Source organism: Bubalus bubalis, chromosome 4 (genome assembly GCF_019923935.1).
Source record: "Bubalus bubalis isolate 160015118507 breed Murrah chromosome 4, NDDB_SH_1, whole genome shotgun sequence".
Classification (NCBI taxonomy): Eukaryota; Metazoa; Chordata; class Mammalia; order Artiodactyla; family Bovidae; genus Bubalus; species Bubalus bubalis.
In genome coordinates, this window is record NC_059160.1 from 22,480,159 (window position 1) to 22,501,485 (window position 21,327).

General features: G+C 43.3%; 1 protein-coding gene across 5 annotated transcripts in view; it reads left to right on the top strand.

Moving 5' to 3' along the window:
- The window catches only part of BORCS5 (BLOC-1 related complex subunit 5), a 95,804-nt gene that overhangs the window by 70,603 nt on the left and 3,874 nt on the right, over window positions 1-21,327 (top strand). The window contains exons 5-6 of one of the 5 annotated variants that reach the window (XM_044941162.2): window positions 4,162-4,258; window positions 9,051-9,305. The exons of 3 other annotated variants lie outside the window; for them this stretch is intronic. In XM_044941162.2, the coding sequence (XP_044797097.1) occupies window positions 4,162-4,258; window positions 9,051-9,085 (132 nt within the window). In that variant the 3' untranslated portion in view covers window positions 9,086-9,305. Of the gene's footprint in view, window positions 1-4,161; window positions 4,259-9,050; window positions 9,306-21,327 lie in introns of those variants that run through there. One more of the 5 variants, XM_025283280.3, reaches the window with a different exon arrangement.

A 21,327-nucleotide genomic window follows, 5' to 3' on the forward strand; every position in this document is an offset into this window, starting at 1 on the left:
TAGTGGCCAGAATTGTTGCCAAGCAGAGACAGTAGGCCCGGTACGAGCAGTGCCCCGTTAGCTCTCTTAGGGCCAAAGAGGTGAGCACAGTTTGCAGGTTTTCATTGGAGACGTGTATCTCTCTTGGTGCAAACTCCTGAAACACACGTGTCTGTGTGCACTCACTTCAAACCCCAGGGTTGAAATTAGTCACTTCCAAAGGAATAAAGCAGAGGATGTCGTTTTGATCAAACACCAGCTCGCTTGTATTATTCCAGATGTTTCCTGGAAGTTGGGTTGCAAGTGTAAGGAAGTAACATAATGCTATATGTGTGGAAAAGTCAAGGAACTTAATAACCGTGGAGAATGTGTATTAGTGGAAGTAGAACCTGGATCAGCCAAGAAGCCCTGAAAGCTGCAGTGCTTGGGATCACTTCCGTTTGGCTCAGAGGGAAATGTTTCTGTAACCATTGCTGAATCAGATAGAAGAAAACCAAGAAGTTCGCCGGGCTTTCCTATTGCTAAATTTGGATGATGCTCTTGAATAAAAAGTTGATAGGAATTTGTTTTATCAGAGAGGAGTGAAAGCTAGGGGTGTCTTCCTTCACACTAGAGAGTCTTGTCCATTGACCACTAGTTTCCCGAGTAGCTTCAGGATGACCCTCAGCCAGCCAGCCAGCATGGCCAAGCAGCTATTGTCAACGGACCTAGAGTGAGGGGCTTTAAGGGTGATAGAGAAGCGTAATATGGCCCCTGCTCGCTGAGAGCTTCATCTAGGCGAGGGAACGAAGATACACAGAGCAGTAAGATGAAAGATTGGTGCCATCAATGTGGAGCACTCAGTTGTGGTTCACAACCGAAGGCCTGGGAGAGTTCAAGATTCTAATATTCTGGATTGGGTGAGGCTAAAGTCACGTCTTCTAGAAAAACTGGGATTTGGAAAATGAATGGAGAGAGGAGAGTGTTGCCAGCTATGGGACCAGCTGAGAGTCTCAGAAGACAATTAACTTGGGGCTTCAGAGGGACAGTGGAGAAACTAAACTTGTTCCAGGAAATCTCTCTGGTAAGAAGCAGATGTCAGAACTGGAAGGACCTGAGAGAGCTTCTGGTCCAAGGCCCTCGTTATGCAGATGCAGAAATTGATACTATGGAATTAAAAGTGGATGAAGATCAAATGAGATTTGGGGTTTTTGGTGTTTTTTTTATGGGTAGTATATTAGGCTAGTGGGTTGAGGGTGAAGAGATAGAAGAAAGAGGTGGTGGATAAAGGATACAAGGTGAATTCTGAGAGGGAGGCCCCTGAGGTAGTAAGAGCCCTGGGGGCATTTGTTTTGAAAGAACAGGGGGAACTAGGCAGGTTTTTAAAAAGAGGGCGCCGGGCACAGACCAGTCACACCTGAGGAGCCTGTGTATTTTTTCTGAAGGAGAGGGTTTGTTGAGAGTGACTATTGAGTAGTAGCACAGTTAATGAGTCCAGGAGTTATTGCGGGCTCAGCGGAGGTGGAAAGAACTCGGGCCTTGATTTTGTGAGCAGTTCTGTGTGGTGGTTCTAAGTGCGAACTCCAGAGCCTCATTCCCAGGTTCAGACCCTGCCACTGCCTTTAATGAGCTGTGTGACCTCGAGCAAGTTACTTGATTCTTCTTATTTTTAGATTTGGCTGTGCCCAGTTGAGGCATGTCTCTTAGTTGAGACACGTGGTATCTTTAGTTGTGACATGCAAACTCTCAGCTCTGACACGTGCATGAGATCTAGTTCCCCAACCAGGGATGGTTTTCCCCTTGCATTGCAAATGCGGAATCTTGGCCACCGGACCACCAGGGAAGTCCTGCGACTTGATTCTTCTAAGCCTGTTTCCTCTTCTGTTACATGAGGATAAAAATAGTAGTCTGCCTCAGAAAGGTCTGCTGAGGGTTAAATGAGTTACTCTGTGTAAAGTATGGGACCATGTCTGCCATATAATAAACACTGTGGTATTAGCTCTTGTTATTGTTTTGAATAAAAATAATGACTAATAGAAAAAAAAAATAACAACAGAAAATAATGACTGAGAGAGAAAAGCCTAACCTTACTGCTCTGAATTGGCCTGTGTGAACTTTCCTGATACCAGCAGCAGCCTAAATATTGACTCATCTTAAGTACTATCACCAACCTGAGTATCACAAAGAACTACACAGAGGCACGACTCATCATTTTTAACCCAGTCTGCAAGCCCTGCCTGATTTCCTTCATGCCACAGATATGTGCTGTCTGGAGTTTTTGTAGTTAATTTAACTGTTTATTCTGCTCTGTAAAAAGCAAACTGGTGCCTGTGGAGTGTGGACCATGAGAAATGCAAAGCTGGACGTGGCACGTGAGTGGTCCTTGGCCTCTAAGCTGTGAATATCTCGCCTCTGATTCTTCCAGTGACTTCTGTTGGTATCTCATCGTTTCTAGTTAAGGACTCAGGTTGGCAGGCAGACACTTTCAGTTTTAGGTCACATCTTCCACTGAAATCGGGGTTACTGAAAGCTAAGGAAGAAAGGAACGTGCGTCCTCCTAACATAAGGGCTTTCCGCAGGGTCCGGGGACGTGGGGAGGGAGGCCAGTGGCAAAGACCTGGAAGGAAGCCCAAGGAAGACACAGTTGAGACAACCGAGCGGCTCACAGTCACCGACCTGGATCTCGTTTCTGCCCCCGCCCGTTGCCGTCAGCGAGGGAATGTGTTCACGATTTAGAAGCCACTAGGTTAACTTTGTTACAGTTTCTGTGTACTTGCTTAAAGGCCTTAAAACTAAATTCATGAGTGATTCTGGTAGCCTCTGTGTGTTTCGTTGTTATCTGTGTTGAAAGCATGCTCCCGTAACATTAATCCAAATGAAGCATTTTCAGATGGACACTTAAGCCGCGTGATTACGTGGGATTATAAAGACACCCTCAAATTTCTCTAATTCAGCCCTTTCATGGCACACTCAAAACTAAGGGTCCCTGAGTTTATTGGGGGTTTGTCCAAGCTTTTTCTCTGAGTTAATAACTAAGACAATAGAAGATGAATCTTTCTGATTTCCCGTCCTCTTTTTTTGCTTTACCTTACTACTTAACATTCCACTTCCACAGAACCTTATCATTGGGTTTTTATTCGTTTTTCGTGCTGTAGGCTCTCAACTAGTGTTGGAAGGAGTGAGCTCCTGTTCTTGGGCAGGGATTTCTTTCAGTCGACAATACTGTAATGCTTGAGACCCAGCTGGAGCCGTTTTCCAAGTATTTGACCTGACTTCCTGTACCATGTTTCCTCCCATGGGGCTGGGGGAGAGGCTGACCAAGGTTAAGTGAGTTTCTCACAGTTTGCACAGAGAATCCGTGTTTAAACTGGTGTTAGCATTCACTCTGAGCCCCTTCAGCAAGAAGCCTGCTTTGTGTGAGCCGCTGGCCAGGTGAGGATGTTACCCTTTGCCTGCCACCTTGAACCAAATGTCCTCCCAACGACAACACTGTTAGATTCCTGTTGCTGCTTTTAAACATACCCTGGCATTGGTCACTGCTTGCTCGACTTCACATTATAAAATGGGTTTGGCAGCATTGGTTAAAGCTGTAAATTTTGACAAGAGCATTGAAATGTTGGGTTTCTTTTTGCTGAAAGGCTGAGGGCGAGGCATTTCTGGAACGTTCCGGGTTTCCTTTCTGTCTGACAAGCTGCCCTGGTGTGAATTTCAGGTTGAGCCCTTGGGACAGAGTTGTGCCCCCTTCTTGTCCTTTGGGCAGCCTTTCTCTCCAGTAAGAAACACAGCTGGTCCCCTGCGTGGCAGGAAATCCAGCTAAGGGATTGGGCACATTCTGGTGTATCTGGCTGTAAGGGACGCCGTACAGCACTTCCTCAGACCTGGCCCCTCACTTCCTCTGTACCAGCGCTGGCCTGCCGAAAGGCAGAAATCCTGGACAAAGGCCCAATCAAGTTTATTATTCGCCTCTTGGAAATGTGGGCCTGTGTGTTTTGGCGAGGCCTGAGCAAAACCTAATTATGAGACGGCTTTGAGATTCCCCTCCATTCAGGCTCTGGATACTGACGTGAAGCATGTGTGAGCAGCAGCCCTGTTTGCCTCCAGGTCAGCTGCCCTAGTCGTGCCCCTGGATAGCCGGCTCGGCCAGCTTTCCTAGTACAGGCCTTACGGGCCAGGCGCAGAGGCCCACTCCATTCTCTTCCCCAGCTCGTTTTCCAGCCTGCGAGGATGGGTGATGTTGGAGGCCCCTCAGCCACCTCTCTTGTGAGGAAAGCCAGAGGAACTGCAGTCTGTAAGCCAGCAGGTGAGCAGTATTCCGGGCACAGGGTAACGGAACTGGAAGTGGGACCAGGGAAAGACAGTCCTGTCCTGTGCCTCTTTCATGAAGAAAAATAAGGAAGTATAACACATTATTGGCCAGAGATGTATAAATAGGTCTTTTGTTACCCAAACATTACTGACTGGAGACTTTCAGTCTTTACTTGCAAAATAAATCACCAGCCACAGACGTTAGCTTCTACAAAAATCTCCCGATCAATAATGTGTTAATACATTTGAATGTAGCTGCGATGCTCAGCACATGCCTGGCACATAGTAGACATTTAATAAATGCTTGTTAAATGAACAAGTTAATATATTCTTCACATGTGTCAATGTCTTTGTCATAGTGACTGATAAGCTTTCTTATTCTGTTACAGAAAATAAAGGTTATGAGAGTTCTGTTAGGTAAATGCCCTGATGGCTCAGTGGGGTAAAGAATCTGCCTGCCAGTGCAGGAGACACGGGAAATGTGAATTCGATCCCTGGGTCAGGAAGATCCCCTGGAGGAGGGAGTGGCAGCCTACTCCAGTATTCTTGCCTGGAAAATCCCATGGAGAGACGAGCGTAGAAGGCTACAGTCCAAAGGGTCACAAAGAGACGGACATGACTGAGCGATTAAGCACACAGCACACGCATTAGGTAAATGTAGGCTAGGCTGCAGCTATAAATAGACTCAAGAATGTGTAATGGCTCAAATGCTGCTGAAGTTTATTTTTTGCTCATATTCAGGGTGGATGTTTCTGATTAGCAGGTGACTCCTCCATTGAGTTAGGAATTCAAGGCTCCTCCCGTTTTATGGCCCTGCCATATCCAAAGGCCACATTGCTGATAGCATTCCAGTTGGCAGGAGGGGAAAATGGCGGAGTAGCACAGATGTGAGGTTCTCCTAGATCAGACCTATAAATGTTGCAGGTCACTTTGGCTGGAACTCAGTCACATGGCCACAGCTAACTCCAGAGGATGCTGGGAAATGTAGTCTGTTGTGTGCCCAGCGTGGTTTGGGGCTACATTTTTAACATCTCATTATCTTGTTTTTTTTTTTAATTTCTTTCTAGTCTTTTTTTTTTTGTAACTTTATTTATTTTTGACTGTGCTAGGTCTTTGTTGCTGTGTGAGCTTTTCTGTAGTTGCAGTGAGCGGGGGCTATTCTTCTTTGCAGGGTGCGGGCTTCTCAGTGCAGTGGCTTCTCTTGTTCCAGATCACAGGCTCTAGAGTGCTCGGGCTTGAGTAGCTACAGTTCCTGGGCTCTGGAGTACAGGCTTAATAGTTGTGGTGCATGGGCTTAGTTGCTCTGTGGCATGTGGGATCTTCCCAGACCGGGGATTGAACCCGTGTCTCCTGCATTGGCAGGTGGATTCTTTACCACTGAGCTACCAGGAAGCCCCTCTGTGCCATCTTTGAACTTATAATTCTAAAATGCATCTTCATTCTAACTTTGAGATTCACAGGGGTTGGTGCAAGGCCCCAAGGTTACAAGTAAATTTCACTTGATTAGGTCCTCCTGTCAGTGAAAATCAAGTGATATTAAGCAAACAGTTAGATCATTAAGTGGAAAAAATTAATACACATTATGTAGTTAATAGGATTTCAGATATGTTAAATCTCTTTTTTAAAAAGATTAGAGGGAAATATGACAGTTAGCCATGGTTGCTAACTTTAGTGATGAGATGACCAGTATTTGCTTTTAGCCTGGTTCATTTTGTTTTCCTTTTTAATGAATCTCTATTTTGAACGCACATTTTTCCCCCGCAACTTGGAGTAATTCTCTTCTCTTTTTCTTGTTTATATGAGCCTTATTAGGGTTCTGTCTCCTTGGCTGCTGCTTTTTCACTCACTGAGATAAGAATATGCTTTTCAGAATGTTCTATGCATGTACCTCTACATGTTTGCTTCGTTTCTGAACTCATTCAGCTCTGGGCCAGGCTCTGCTCCAGGTGGTAAGGATGCAACGCTGAACAAAAGAGACAGACTCCCTTCCTCATAGACCTTAACGTTCCATTGAGGAAACAGATAATAAACAAGATGAAAAAAGTAGTTTTACATATCACATGTAAGAAAAATGCCAAGAATCAAAATAGAAAGCAAGAAAAAGGATTGGAAATGTCAGTGGGGTGTAAATTTTAGGTAGGGTAGGCCCAGAAGGTCTTATTAGAAAAGAACCATTGATATAGTGACCTCTTGGCTAGTACAGAGCAAGCCAGGAGGGCTCTTCCTCACAACTGTCTACACCTAAAAGTTATCAAAAGTGTTCCGACCAATGACAATCACAGTACCTACTCATTTGCTGTCTCTGTTGTTTCTTGGGAGGACACTTCCAGAGCCAAATTCCTTTTAAAACATCTCTCATTCTTTCAGGTCTCAAGGATTCCCAAAGGTTTTCTTGAGGAAGTGTCCCTAGAGCTTGAGACAGCAGTGAACGTTTCTCTGCTCTTGTTGACAGACTGTATTCTGGTATTGTGAGATTTTTATATTTTTTTAATTTATTTTTTAAAATGCTCCATCATTTTATTTTCTTTTGGCCTCACCCTGTAGCACATGGGATCTTAGTTCCCTGACCAGGGATCAAACCCATGTGCCCTGTAGTGGGAGCGCAGAGTCTTATCCACCGGACCACCAGGGTAATCCCGGTATCATGAGACTGTAGATGCCATCCTGGCCTCACTCCCCAGGGCTCATTCTGCACATGAGTAGAGAGCTTGACATGTGTCCAGGGACGTATCCAACCATTGCTAGAGCTGGTCTTGCAGAAAATTAAGGCGACAGCCAACTTGCATTCCAGAGCAAATGGGGCAGTGAAGGTGCAAGCTTTCTGCAGGAATCTAAGGAGCTGTGTAAATGAAAGGATTCTTTTAGTGAGTAAAAGTCATTTCTTTAAAATGCAGTAAGACCACCAATGGAGTTCTTATAGGATGTTACTGTAGAAGAATGAGCGTTAGTGGCACAATTAAAATAGCGTTTAGTAGGGATTTATTCCCGCATCGCAGCACAAAGTGAAAGTGAAAGTCGTTTAGTCGTGTCCGACTCTTTGCAGCCCCATGACTATACAGTCTGTGGAATTCTCTAGGCCAGAATACTGGATTATATAGCCTTCCCCTTCTCCAGGGGATCTTCCCAACCCAGGGAACAAACCCAGGTCTCCTGCATTGCAGATGGATTCTTTACCAACTGAGCTATCAGGGAAGCATCCTAGTACACCTCAGCTGTTTTCTTTTTTTTTAATTTTTTATCAAAATATAGTTGATAACAATGTTGTAGTAATTTCAAGTGTACAGCAAAGTGATTCAGTTATACATACATATATATTCTTTTTCTGATTTTTTTCCCTAATAGGTTATTACAAAATATTGAGTATAGTCCCCAGTGCTATACAGTATCTGTTTTATATATTGTAGTGTGTATATTTAATCTTTCTTTGTCTGACTTCACTTAGTTTGGTAACCTCTAGGTCCATCTATGTTGCTGCAAATGTCATTATTTCAGTCTTTCATCAGCCATTTTCTCTTTCACCCTTGCTGAGACCAAGACTCCCTGCACCACATACCTGCCTTTCCGTCTTGTAGTAGTCACACTTGTGTGCCACAGAATCCACTCACTTCGGGTGTTCCTCTGGTCTCCATTCTCACTCCATGCCCTCTGTGTGCTCCCTTCTGCTGGACTCTGCTCCCATCTCTGCCCGGTGCATCTCCATCCCCCTCCGGATATGCCAACAGCCTGTCTAAAAACACTCCTGCTCTGCCCGGACAAGGGGTCTCTGCCTCATTTCTCCCCTCGTACCGAGGAAGTGTTCCCTGCATGAGTCTGTGTAGGGGAGTTGAGGTGTCAATGACATGGGCCTCCGGACTCTGTGCCAGGCGCTCGCATGTCAGGAGAGGTTACCTGGCACAGTGATTAAGAGCACAGACTCTGGTATCACTTGAGGTCAACCAGATGATTATGTTACTATAAACTTTATCATCAGCATCATCACTGTCTCATCTTGGGTATCTCTGGTTCTTTCTCCAAGCATAGCATAGAGGATGTTAGGTGTAAAATATTTACCTGCACACTGCCTCCAAAGTCTGTTCTCTAAGTCAGAGAAAGGGTTATATTCATGTCCAATTTGCATAAGTGAGGGGATTATAGAGCACATTATTAACCCAGTTTTACACTGGTTGGTTGCCTTAGCTCAGGTTTTTTGTTTTTTTTTTTTAATTTTATTTTATTTTTAAACTTTACACAATTGTATTAGTTTTGCCAAATTTAGCTCAGGTTTTAAAATAGTGAATGTGTTGCTTAGGTCATACAAACTTACTTTTATTTCCCTATAATCTTGGACACTGGGAAGGAGAGTCCAGGTTATACTGTGTGCCTGCCAGATTTTCTTCACATCCACCCACTTCCATCTATTAGCAGGGCTCCTTCAGCTCTTCTCCTAATGTGGGAGTAAGAGTCGTAATAATAAGACCACTGTAATTTCTTTTACGTGTTTACCCTGTGCCAGGTCTAGAGCAGGCATTTGATGTACCTTGTCATAGACTTCTGACAGATACGAACCAGGGTTCAGAGACCTGAAAGGCAAACCATTTAAGGGCATGTGGTTGTTAAATGGTGGAGCCGGACACTCAAATCCAAATCTGAAACCCACATGGAAGACTCCAAAGCCTTTGCTTTTTCTACTATCTTTTTCTGTTTCTTTCTTTTTTTTTTTTTAAGATTTTTTTTATATGGACTATTTTTAAAGTCTTTATTTGTTACACTATTGCTTTGGTCTTATATTGTGGTTTTTTGACCACTAGGCAAGTGGAACCTTAACTCCCCGACCAGGGATTGAACCCACACCCTCTGCATTGGAAAATGAAGTCTTGACTACTGGACCACCAGGGAAGTCCCTCTCTTTACTTCTTTATCCAAAGGCTTTTTACTCCCCAACTCCTCTCCTTAATCACACTTAATGCTCTCTTTCCCTGATCCCATATTCCTTTCTAGTATTCTTTCCATGGTTTCATAGCACCCTTTTTTATTTCAAAGACAGTCCTTATGGGATGCAGCCACACTTAAGAAAATAACCCTGAAGACCCCACGTATCCATCATGAAGATGCCAGCTCTGCCGATTTAAGGCTAACTTTTCCATGCTCCTGATCAGTCATTTTTTTGAGAAAGGGGTTTTTACCAATATCTCAGAGGACTGTGGCAGAAATGAAGGTGGACAGAGGGACGCCATTGGGGAAGCTGGACAGTGGTTCATGCTGCCCTTCTCCCACTCAGGAGGGCTACAGAAAGTGGGGCTTTAATGAGAGAGAAAGCAGAACAGGACTTCCCAGGGAGGCAGAAGATCCTGTAAAACTGTGGTCCCCAACCTTTTTGGCATCAGGGACTGCTTTTGTGGAAGACAGTTTTTCCATGGACCAGGGGGGCAGGGGAGAGCGAGATGGTTTCAGATTGATTCAAGTTCATTATGTTTATTATGCCACTGCTGATCTGATAGGAGGTGGAGCCCAGGCAGTAACGTGAGTGATAGGGAGCGGCTGTTAATACAGGTGAAGCTTTGCTGGCTTGCCTGCCTGCCCACTGCTCATCTCCTGCTGTGAGGCCCTGTTTCTAACAGGCCGTGGACCAATACCGTTCTGGGGCTCGGGGGTTGGGGACCCCTGTTCTAGGATGTTTATGGCCCTGAACTTTTGTAGAGTCCAGGGAGAGTCTCCCAGTGAGGAGGGAGGAGTGGAGTCTCTGCCCTTGAGCTTTGATTTTGACCCTGATGTGTTTCTCTTCCTTTTTGGCTGCCTTTCAGTGTCACTTTCTAGCCCATTTCCAGGGCAGGGCAGCCAATTGCGGGGTGATCCGCCTGACATTGATGTATTGAGCTTTGAGACCCACTTAAGGTTTTGAGGTTTCTTCCCTCCCATCCTGCCTGGACATAACACCTCCAAGGGTAAGAAGGCACATGGGAAGTTGGGCAAGTCATAAAATCATTACTGGGGCAAAGTGATGCAATTATTCCTGAGATTCCTCTTTTCATTCTCTTAAAGACCCAAATAGAATGGGTTCCTTTGCTGAGACACTTAGATACATTGTTTGAACAAAGGAAGCAGGGTCACTGTGAAATGTCCATTATGTGGTAATCGATGCCATTCAGCCCGTGGTGTAATTAATGGAAACACTGGCGACCATCTGCCCATTGTTTGTCGCTTGCACAACAGGAAATGGTGACTACTCAGGAGCAGGAGGAGGCTTCTGTGATTCCAGAAGGACACAGATGCGCACCACTGTGAGTGAGACCCTCCTAGCTGCAGGTTGAGGCCACCTGAGCATGTTCCTGTTCCTAATGGACGTGGAGACGCTTGACTGATTGGACCCTGTCATTTGATTTTGACATCAGTTCACAATAGGCTTTTCTTTTCCTTTTGGCCGGAAATGGTGTCTTGAGAAACTTTCATTTATTTATATATATGTATTTCTTTATTATGGAAGTATAGACCAAGCACGCACATCATCATAGTTGGTTTGCGGTCTTGTGTCTGCTCTGCAGCAGTGATTCAGTTATACACATACACTCTTTTTCTGTATTCTTTTCCATCATGGTTTATGCCAGGATATTAAATATAGCCCCCAGTGCTATACGGTAGCACCATGTTGCTTATCCGTCCTGTATGTACTAGTTTGCATATGCTAACCCCAAACTCAAGCAAGAGAGTTCCAGAAAAACATCTATTTTTGCTTTATTGACTATGCCAAAGCCTTTGACTGTGTGGATCACAATAAACTGTGGAAAATTCTGAAAGAGATGGGAATACCAGACCACCTGACCTGCCTCTTGAGAAATTTGTATGCAGATCAGGAAGGAACAGTTAGAACTAGACATGGAACAACAGACTGGTTCCAAATAGGAAAAGGAGTACGTCAAGGCTGTATATTGTCACCCTGCTTATTTAACTTCTATGCAGAGTACATCATGAGAAACGCTGGACTGGAAGAAACACAAGCTGGAATCAAGATTGCCAGGAGAAATATCAATAACCTCAGATATGCAGATGACACCACCCTTAGGGCAGAAAGTGAAGAGGAACTCAAAAGCCTCTTTAAGAAAGTGAAAGTGGAGAGTGAAAAAGTTGGCTTAAAGCTCAACATTCAGAAAACGAAGATCATGGCATCTGGTCCCACCACTTCATGGGAAATAGATGGGGAAACAGTGGAAACAGTGTCAGACTTTAATTTTGGGGGCTCCAAAATCACTGCAGATTGTGACTGCAGCCATGAAATTAAAAGACGCTTACTCCTTGGAAGGAAAGTTATGAGCAACCTAGATAGCATATTCAAAAGCAGAGACATTACTTTGCCAACAAAGGTCCGTCTAGTCAAGGCTATGATTTTTCCTGTGGTCATGTATGGATGTGAGAGTTGGACTGTGAAGAAGGCTGAGCACCGAAGAATTGATGCTTTTGAACTGTGGTGTTGGAGAAGACTCCTGAGAGTCCCTTGGACTGCAAGGAGATCCAACCAGTCCATTCTGAAGGAGATGAGCCCTGGGATTTCTTTGGAAGGAATGATGCTAAAGCTGAAATTCCAGTACTTTGGCCACCTCATGCGAAGAGTTGACTTATTGGAAAAGACTCTGATGCTGGGAGGGATTGGGGGCAGGAGGAGAAGGGGACGACAGAGGATGAGATGGCTGGATGGTATCACTGACTGGATGGCCGTGAGTCTGAGTGAACTCCAGGAGTTGGTGATGGACAGGGAGGCCTGGCGTGCTGTGATTCATGGGGTCGCAAAGAGTCGGACACGACTGAGCGACTGAACTGAACTGAACTGAACTGAACCCCAAACTCACAGTCCATCCCTCCCCTTCCCCTCCTGGCCACCGAAGTCCGTCCTCTGTGTCTGTGAATCTGGAAAACTCCTGTTTTAGGTCACGGTTGTGACACACACTGACAGTCCGTTTGACCAGGTGGAGCTCGCTGTGGAATAGCTGGTGGTAGTGTGGTGGGGCGGCCCTTCGATCAGATCTGGAGTCCGGCCCTGGTGCCGGCAGTCCGTGCAGTGTGGGCTGACTCTCTCCGGCATGGCCTCCTTCTGTAAAGTGAGGAGGGGTGGGACGAGATGATCTCTGAGGCCCCCTGCTGTGCTAAACCTCCATGTTCTGAGCCCCCTCAGTGAAGTCAAGGATTGTGAAATGCTTGTATAAGTGAAATGTCAGAGTACAAAATGTATAAGCAGACTTTGCCAGAGAAAATGTCACTCAAGTTTATCTGCTAATAAATAGTGTATTCCCTTTGGTCTCCTCTTGGTTTTTGTTTTGTGAATGTTCGTGTTAGGCCTTGCAGCTTGTTCTCCTTGTTATTAAAAAAAGAAATGGTGGTGCTTAAATTAGGAACAAAAGTGTCTTTTCACTCTACTGGAAAACTGTGAAAATTGCCATATTAATGCATCTGTCAAGGGTATCAAGAAGGTCCCGAACACGTGGCCCAACATGGTATATATTTCATTGAAGTGAATCATTTGAATTAATGGGCTCTGAAGAAAAGCTAGGGGGAGATTAGGCTAAAAAACATAGGTTTGAATTCTGACTTCACTGCTAGGATGAGCTGTGTGACCCTGGATACATTTTATGATCTCTAACCCCTGATTCTGCAGCCCTAGTAGAAGAGTATTTTCCCTATAGGCCTCTTGTGAGAAATAAAGATAATGTATCTGTGGTATATAATACAGTGCCTGACATTTAATTGGTACTCACCCAGGTGGCGCTAGTGGTAGAGAACCCACCTGCCACTTCAGAAGACTTAAGAGACGTCAGTTAGATCCCTGTGTCTGGAAGATCCCCTGGAGGAGGGCATGGCAACCCATTCCAGTATTCTTGCGTGGACAGAGGAGCCTAGGGGGCTACAGTCCATGGGGTTACAAAGAGTCGGACACGACTGAAGCAACGGAGCGTGAGTCCACAGTGGTAGTAGTTGTAAGTGTTAAACATTATTTTATTTTAAAAAATACTTTTATTTATTTGGCGGCGTCAGGTCTTAGTTGCATCATGCAGGAATTTTTGTTGCAGTGCGTGGATTCTCTAGTTGTGCTGCTCAGACTCTGTAGTTGTGTGTGGGCTTAGCTGCTCTGCAGCATGGAATCTTAGTTCCCCAACCAGGGATCGAACCCATGTTCCCTGCACTTGCAAGGTGGATTCTTCAACACTGGACCACCAGGGAAGTCCATGTTATTATGTGATTTTATTACATTCATTAAAATATCTAGGGAATTACTAAATTATATATTGTGTTCTACCTTCCTAGTTATCCTAATATGATGTACAAGATTACTGAAAGAAACAGTCCAGCTAGTATGGATTTCAGTTCCTGTTTTCGGTAGACCTTGTAGACTGAGATTTGCCAGGGAAGGATTTCCCTGCTTGTCTGACTTACAGATCAAAGGTGTGATGTGAGAATAAGTGGCAAGAGTTTACTCTTATCTGTAAGAGTCACCATAAACAATTGCCTTTGGAAATAGTCACATCAGAACATCCAGTGTGTGGTAATTGATGTCACGGAGCCTATGGCGTAATTGATGAAAACATCTGCCTGTCATCTGTCTGTTGTGCAAGAGGGTGGCACCCTGGAGAAGATTCCCACAGAGAGCTCCTGGTCCTTTTGGGGGATGGTCGTCTGGAGAAGGGTCAGAAAGCCAGAAACCATAGAGTTGACTCGGAAGAGTTTTTGTTGCAACCTAGGAAACCCTCACTTTTATAATCTGTCTGAATCCCCATGAGAATGGATGGATGATGGTGGGCTAGAATGGGCCAAACTTTGGTTGACAGCAAGGGGCAGTCCATTTTCTGAAGTGGAGACAGCTGATCATATGGGTCACAGGCAAAATCAGGAGGTAGCAGATGTGTGAAAGCTCAAGCAATGAAGCCACAGCGTCAGGTTCTTAGAGCTGAAGAAAGACCTCCAGAAGATGCTTCCAGTCAGAGTGACGTTAGGAAGGTGGACATGACGGGGTCAGTGCAGGGACAAGTCAGGAATGCGACTTCCCTGGTGGCTTGGTGGTTAGAGACTCGGCACGGCCACTGCAGGGGATGTGGGTCCCACCCCTCGTTGGGGAACTGAGATCCTGCATGCCATGTGGCATGGCTAAAAAATAAATAAAACAAAAAAATTTTTTAAAAAGAACAAATCCTAAAGGAAATCAGTGCTGAGTATTCATTGGAAGGACTGATGTTGAAGCTGAAACTCCAATACTTTGGCCACCTGATGTGAAGAGCTGACTCATTGGAAAAGACCCTGATGCTGGGAAAGATTGAGGGCAGGAGGAGAAGGGGACGACAGAAGATGAGACGGTTGGATGGCATCACCGACTCAATGGACATGGGTTTGGGTGGACTCCGGGAGCTGGTGATGGACAGGGAGGCCTGGCGTGCTGCAGTTCATGGGGTCGCAAAGAGTCAGACACGACTGAGCGACTGAACTGAAGGAAGGTTCCAGTCAATGATGAAGAGCTTGAGTTTGAGGTACCTCTCATTGTTTTCTAGGATACACTTCAGTGGTTTTGGTGTATTCACAAACTTGTGCAGCCAGTATCACTATCTAATTCCAGAACATTTCATCACCCCCCAAAATAAGTGCTGTATAAATTAGCCATCACTCCCCATGCCCCATTCTCCCACCCCTGGCAACCACTAATCTCCTTTCTGTCTCTCTGAGTCACCTTTTCTGGGCATTTCACATACAGGGAATCATATGGTGTGGCCTGTTGTGTCTGGCTTTTTCACTTAATATAGTGTTTTCAGAGTTCATCCATGGTGTGGCTTATATCAGTATCGCTTCCCTTTTTATGACTAAGCACTATTCTGTTGTATAGATATATCACAATTCGGTTTATCCATTTCCCAGTTGATGGGCATTTGTGTTGTTACTGCTTTGTGACTATTATGAAATAATGTTGTCATGAACATTTGCTTGCAGGTTTTTCTGTGAATAGCTGTTTCAATTCTCTTGAGCGTGTGTGTGTGTGTGTGTGTGTGTGTGTATCAAAGAGTAAAATTGCTGGGTCGTGTGGTATTTAATGGTCACCCTGTGTTTAATTCTTGGAGAAACTAAAGTGTGCCGTAGCATTCACGTTCCCACCAGCTGTGCATGAGGATTCCAGTTTCTCCACGTCCTCACCAGCACTTACTGCCTAGCTTTTTATTTCAGCCATCCTAGTGAGTGTCACATTGTAGCTGTTTGTGGTTTTGATCTTCGTTTTCCTAGTGACTGAAGATGTTGAGCACCTTTCTGTGTGCCCACTGGACAGAATTTCAAGCTGTATGTTTGCAGCCCCAGATTTTGCCCTTGGGACAGTACTAATTTACTTGGTTATGTCAGCTGCTCTCTAATCACAGTCAGTAGTTCTGAGATTCAGAATGGGAGAAAGAGTGAAGCTTTTTATAAAGCACTGAAGCAGTTTCTTTTTAATGTGATCATATAATTGGGGAATTTCTTAGTTTTATGATAGTACTTATGAAAAACAGATCTCCAAACAGATTTGGCCATCCGATGGTATTTCTTATAATAATATAACTTTGCATTTTTATAGTTCTGGTCTCTTTTTAGGTCATTTTCAATATATCGTCTCATTTGTAATCTTTATAACACTACTGTAAAATAATAGGTGGATGATGGACGGGTATTACTATTCCCATTTTTAAGAAGTAGAAACTCAGGCTCACACAGATAGTAGGATTTAAATTCAAGCCTTCTGACTTCTATCTTTCTATGGTAGCGAATTATTAGCCAAGTCAAGGACTGGGGGTGAGCCTGCATTGCTAAAAATCAGTGATATGCCCATCTCCAAAAAGACATTAGAGGCTTGGCCACATCCCTATAGATTGTTACAGACCTGAGAATTCATTATTTGGATATATGTAAACTAGAATGAATTCTCAGTTTTCCATTTAACCCCTCTAGCTAGAAACAAAAATTATAATAAAAGAGCAGAGTTGTGTACCCCTGTGTATTCATTACACTTGGGAGCGCTGAAGGATATCTATACAAAGGAACAAAGCTGGGACTGGATTTGAAATGTGAGGAGAGGGCAGAAAACCCTTGGCTCGCTGGCCTCAGCCCATCGTGGCTTCCAGCTCCCAACCTCCATATTCCTAAATTGACCAACTTGGGAAACCAGAATTTAAAGGCAGAATGAATACAGAGAAAGTGGACTATTTGAGACCAAATAAAAGTTGACCTTAAAGCTTAAGTTAACTGAGACATCATATTAAAAGCTGAACATTACTTTTAAAGGATGGAAAAAATGAGTGACTTTTTAAAATAGAGTCTCAAGTTCTTGAGCAATCTTTTTTAAAAAATATTTATTGAGGCTGCGTTGGGTCTTGGTTGCATCGTGTGCGATCGTCTGCCAGGGGCGCACAGGCTCACTGGCTGCCGTGTGTGGGCTTTCTTGCTCCGAGGCATGTGGGATCTTAGTTCCCCGACCAGGGATCAAACCTGTGTCTCCTGCATTGCAAGGCAGATTCCTAACCACAGGACCACCAGGTGAGTCCCAAGTCCTTAAGCAGTCTTTTTTTTTAACAGTTTTTTGTTTTTTTTTAAAAAGACTTAAGTAACTTAAGAAGAGGAGGAAAAGCAATAATCTGTTGATTGTATAGAGTTGAATTTTGTTAACTGTGAAACATGGTTTGTCTAATCATTTTCTTTTGATCTGTGAAAAAGTTAAATTTTCTTTTTACCATCTTGAACCTATCTACAGCTTAGGGTTTTAGAATTTAGAAGATATACACTCTTCTTTCTGAAGCTCTTGCTGTTGTCATGCATCTTTTTTCTAACTTAGAGCTGTTTACTCTTGAAGTATGTATCACTACTTTGACAAGGTTATCTTTACTTTGAAAGGGAAGTTCCATGAAGCATTTAGACATCTTCCATGGGATGACCTACCTTTCCCAAACTAGCATCAAAGCTTATTCTATCAGGAAATTTTAAAAAATAATTTTTGAAGCAGTGTACTCTTGCTAGAGAGGATATCGTCTATTGAAGCTCTTCTGCTTGCTTTCAAAATATTTTTTGAAAAATGTATATATACATGCAAGTATATGTATATATTTTTATTTTACCATGTTGGTAGCACCAAACAGTGGTAATAGTAACTCATTCTCATGGCTGAACATATAAATCAAAAACATACGGAAGGACTTGTAGGTAAATAATGATTTCAGTTATTACATAGTGTGAAATGTTTCTGTAAGGGAACTTGGGGGTAAGTAATGTGACTGTGTTGTAAGATTTTCAGTAGCAGAAGCTCAGAACAAAAATAAAACTTACCAGCAAAAAATGCAATGGTAGATTGTCCTCTGAGTGAGTGTGTAAGCCTTGAAGATAGTGTAATAGTGATGAGGCATAAAAGTTGCTCACCCGCCTTTAAAATTCCTTTTTTTAATGTTTTTCTTTCTTTATGTATTTGGCTGTACTGGGTCTTAGTTGCAGCCTGAGAACTCTTAGTTGCAGCATGTGGGATCAGTTCCCTGATGAGGAATCAAACTCAGGCCTCCTGCATTGGGAGCACAGAGTCTCAGCCACTGCACCACTGGGCCTTTATACAACAGAGATACATGCGCCTATGTGGATATCTTCAAAGGTCATCATTTTCTCTGCCCGTATTTACTTAATCTTGCTTTTCCATTTCTCATGAGAAAGAGGTTTCTAGACATAGTTTCTCTTTCAGTTCTCATGTTTTTGGTATTGTGTTTATCTGGGGCTCTTCTGTGTGTTTTGTGCATGTTATCTCATTATTCCTCACATTAATCACATGAGGTAAGTCCTAACATTATGCCTAGTTTAAGGGTGAAGAAACTGAAGGTCGAAGAGGTTAAGTAATTGGTTCAAGGTCACAAAGATGATCAGTCATATGCACAACCGAGATTTTGACCCAGTTTTGTCTGACAGCACCGTCTTCAGCTGCAAGCTATATACAGTCAGCCGTAAAGCTAGAATGGTGACGTGCTCACAGGAACCCTTTATTTTGTTGTTTCTACTGAAGCCCCTGCCCCACTTCTGAGAGACGCCCACCGCTCTCAGAGTGACTTGTGAGTCACGCAGCTCCAGCTCAGAAATGCCTCAGATGTCTGAGCAGGTCATTTTGCAGGGTCTGGATGGTCAGTTCACACCTTAGGTGAAAGCTCTGGCAAAACCTTAGGAGGTCAGCTATTGAGGGTTTAAGCCAATGGGTCTGAAAACCACCGAGTGCTTTTCTGCCACCCCAGCTCAGCAAGGACGGGAGCATCTGTGAAACAGGTCCCTCCCGGGTGAAGTGCTCAGCCCTGTGGACACTGGTGTCATGAGTAGCCACTTCTCATCTGGGAGCAGTAGCTATCTAGAGACATAGATAGCATAGATAGGGGTGGCATCCAGGGTCATCTTGATCATGGACAAAAGGCCTGCAGTGTCTTCACAGTGATATGGCCATTGACCACAATGTCTTCTTTCCACACTGTCGGGGCTTCCCCCTGGGAGTTCTGTGGAAAATGCCATCTGGTTAATATCTAGCTTCTCTTTTTCCTGATCTGTAGTCCACCTTACTTAGCAGTGCCCATGGATTCCGTCTTCAGGCAAGTTTTACTTTTTTACCCAAGAGATCCAGATTCTACTTCAAGCTCACCTCCGGCAAGCTCGCCTACTTCGAGCTTTCCCTGGGCTCCCAGACGTTTCCAGGGGCTCCCCTCCTTTCCTTCATAATAAATTCAGTTGACATTCAGCTGATCAGTTGGAGGCTTACTTTCCTGGAAGGGATCTTGATTCTCCTTTTTAGGGCTTCCCTGATGGCTCAGCGGTTAAAGGATCTGCCTGCAATGTAGGAGACTCAGGAGATGTGGGTTCGATTCCTGGGTCGGGAAAATCCCCTGGAGAAGGAAATGGCCACCCATTCCAGTATTCGTGCTTGAACAATCCCATGGACAGAGGAGCCTGGTGGGCTACAGTCCAAAGGGTCTCAAAGAGTTGGATACAACTAAGTGATTAAGCATGCATGCAAAAAGATCTTAAAAGCAGATTTTCTTTAGAAATTCAATGAATGTTTTAATGAGACAAAGGCCCAGGTCAGTTCTCCTGGGAAAAAAAAAAACTTGGATTTTTTTTTTCTTAATATTGAGTTGTAAGTGGTCTCTACATATTCTGAATATATGTGTGTGTGTGTGTATATATACACACACACACACATATATATATAATAGTCTGTGTCTGTGTCTTGCCTTATCATTTTCTTAATGATATCTTTCGAAGAGAAATTTTAAAATTTAAAATTTCGATGATTTTAAAATTCTTTTAAATTTTAAAATTTAAAACTTCAATGATCAGTTTAACCATTTTTTTTTTTTATAGTTAATGTTTTTCAGACCTAAGAAATCTTTGCTTCTATAGGATAGCAAAGGTTTTTCTCCTGTGTTTTCTTCTAAAAGTTTTATAGTTTTAGATTCTGTGTTTAGGTCTGTGATTCATTTCATGCTAATCTTTGTGAAGGGAGTGAGATGTGGGGGTTCAGGTTTTTTTTTTTTTTCTGTATAGATATCTAGTTGTTCTATAAATTATTGAAAAACTTTCTTTAATATATTACCTTGGAAACTTTGGTTTAAAAAAAAAGTCAACTGACCACATATGTTTAGATCTATTTCTGTACTCATTTCAGTTACACTGGTCTATATATGCCTGTCTCCATGCCACTACCACACTGTTCTGATTACTGTAGGTTTATATTAGGTCTTGAAACAAGTACTATAAGTCTTTCAAACTTTGTTCTTTTGTGCCTTTCTTTTTTTTTTTTTTTTTTTTGCCACACCTTGCACAGCTTGTGGAATCTCAGTCCCCCAACCAGGGATTGAATCTGAGCCACTGCAGTGAAAGCCTGAAATCCTAACCACAGTACATCAGGGAGCTTCCCAAACTTGGTTCTTTTTCATACTTCTTTTGACCATTCTATTTAGTTACAATCAGCCAATCAAATCCCTACCTGCCCCCCCCCCCAAAAAAAAGAGCCATCTAGAATTTTGATTTAGATTGAAAATGAATCTATAAATCGATTTGGTAAAAATTGACATCTTGATATTTAATCTTCCATGAACATGGTATATACCTCTCCGTTTTTTGAGATCTCCTTTAATTTTTCACAGCAGGGTTTTGTAATATCAGTGTTCAGGTCTTATACGTATTTTTTTTTTTTGACACTTTCTCTAAGTTGATGTTCATGCAGTTGTTAAGTTTTATATATATTTTTTCATTCCATTGTTGGGTTGTTCACTGCGAATATGTAGAAATGCAATTGATTTTTGTATATTAACTGTGTGTCTTGCAACCCTGCTAAGTTCACTTGTTGGTTTTATTAGGTTTTGGGTCTAAGTTTCCATAGGATTTTCTAGGCCCACTATCATGTCATCTGTAGATTAAGACCATTTTATTTATTCCTCTCCAGTGCCTGTGCCTTTTATGTCCTTTGGTTGTCTTATTGCACCGTCTAGGATCTCTAGTATAATGCTGAAGAGAAGTGCGGAGAGTGGGAAAGAATCCTTGCCTTATTCCTGCTCTTAGGGAGAAAACTGTTGTCTACCACTAACTACGATGTTAAGTGTTGGTTTTTCATAGACACCTTTGTCAGATTGAGGGAGTTTCCTTCTGTTCCTAATTAGCTGAAATGTTTTATAATTTAATTTGTCAGGTGCTTTTTCTGCATTGATTTGAAATGATTGTGATTTTTAATCTTTATTATATCAAAATGACTAGGAAGGAAGGACTGAGGGAGCATGTGTGCTTTGAGACAGAAACTTGAGTCTTGGTGGTGTGATTGTTTCTTCCCTGGTCAGGGAACAGCAGCAGGCAGAGAGGGAGTGGATGTGGGCCTGTGCAGAGGAAGGGTACGGGCATCTGACACTCTGGTGGTACGCTCTCCCTGTTTTTATCCAGATGATCGGTTCCAAAGAACCCCATCAAGGGAGGAAAACAGATCCCAGAAGGGGAGCCCAGAACCCCAAATTTGTTTGACTGGAGGGAGGGTGCATGAAGCAGTCCTCTATTTACCTCTCATGGTGTTGACTTGACTTGGTTGACATTTGTGGA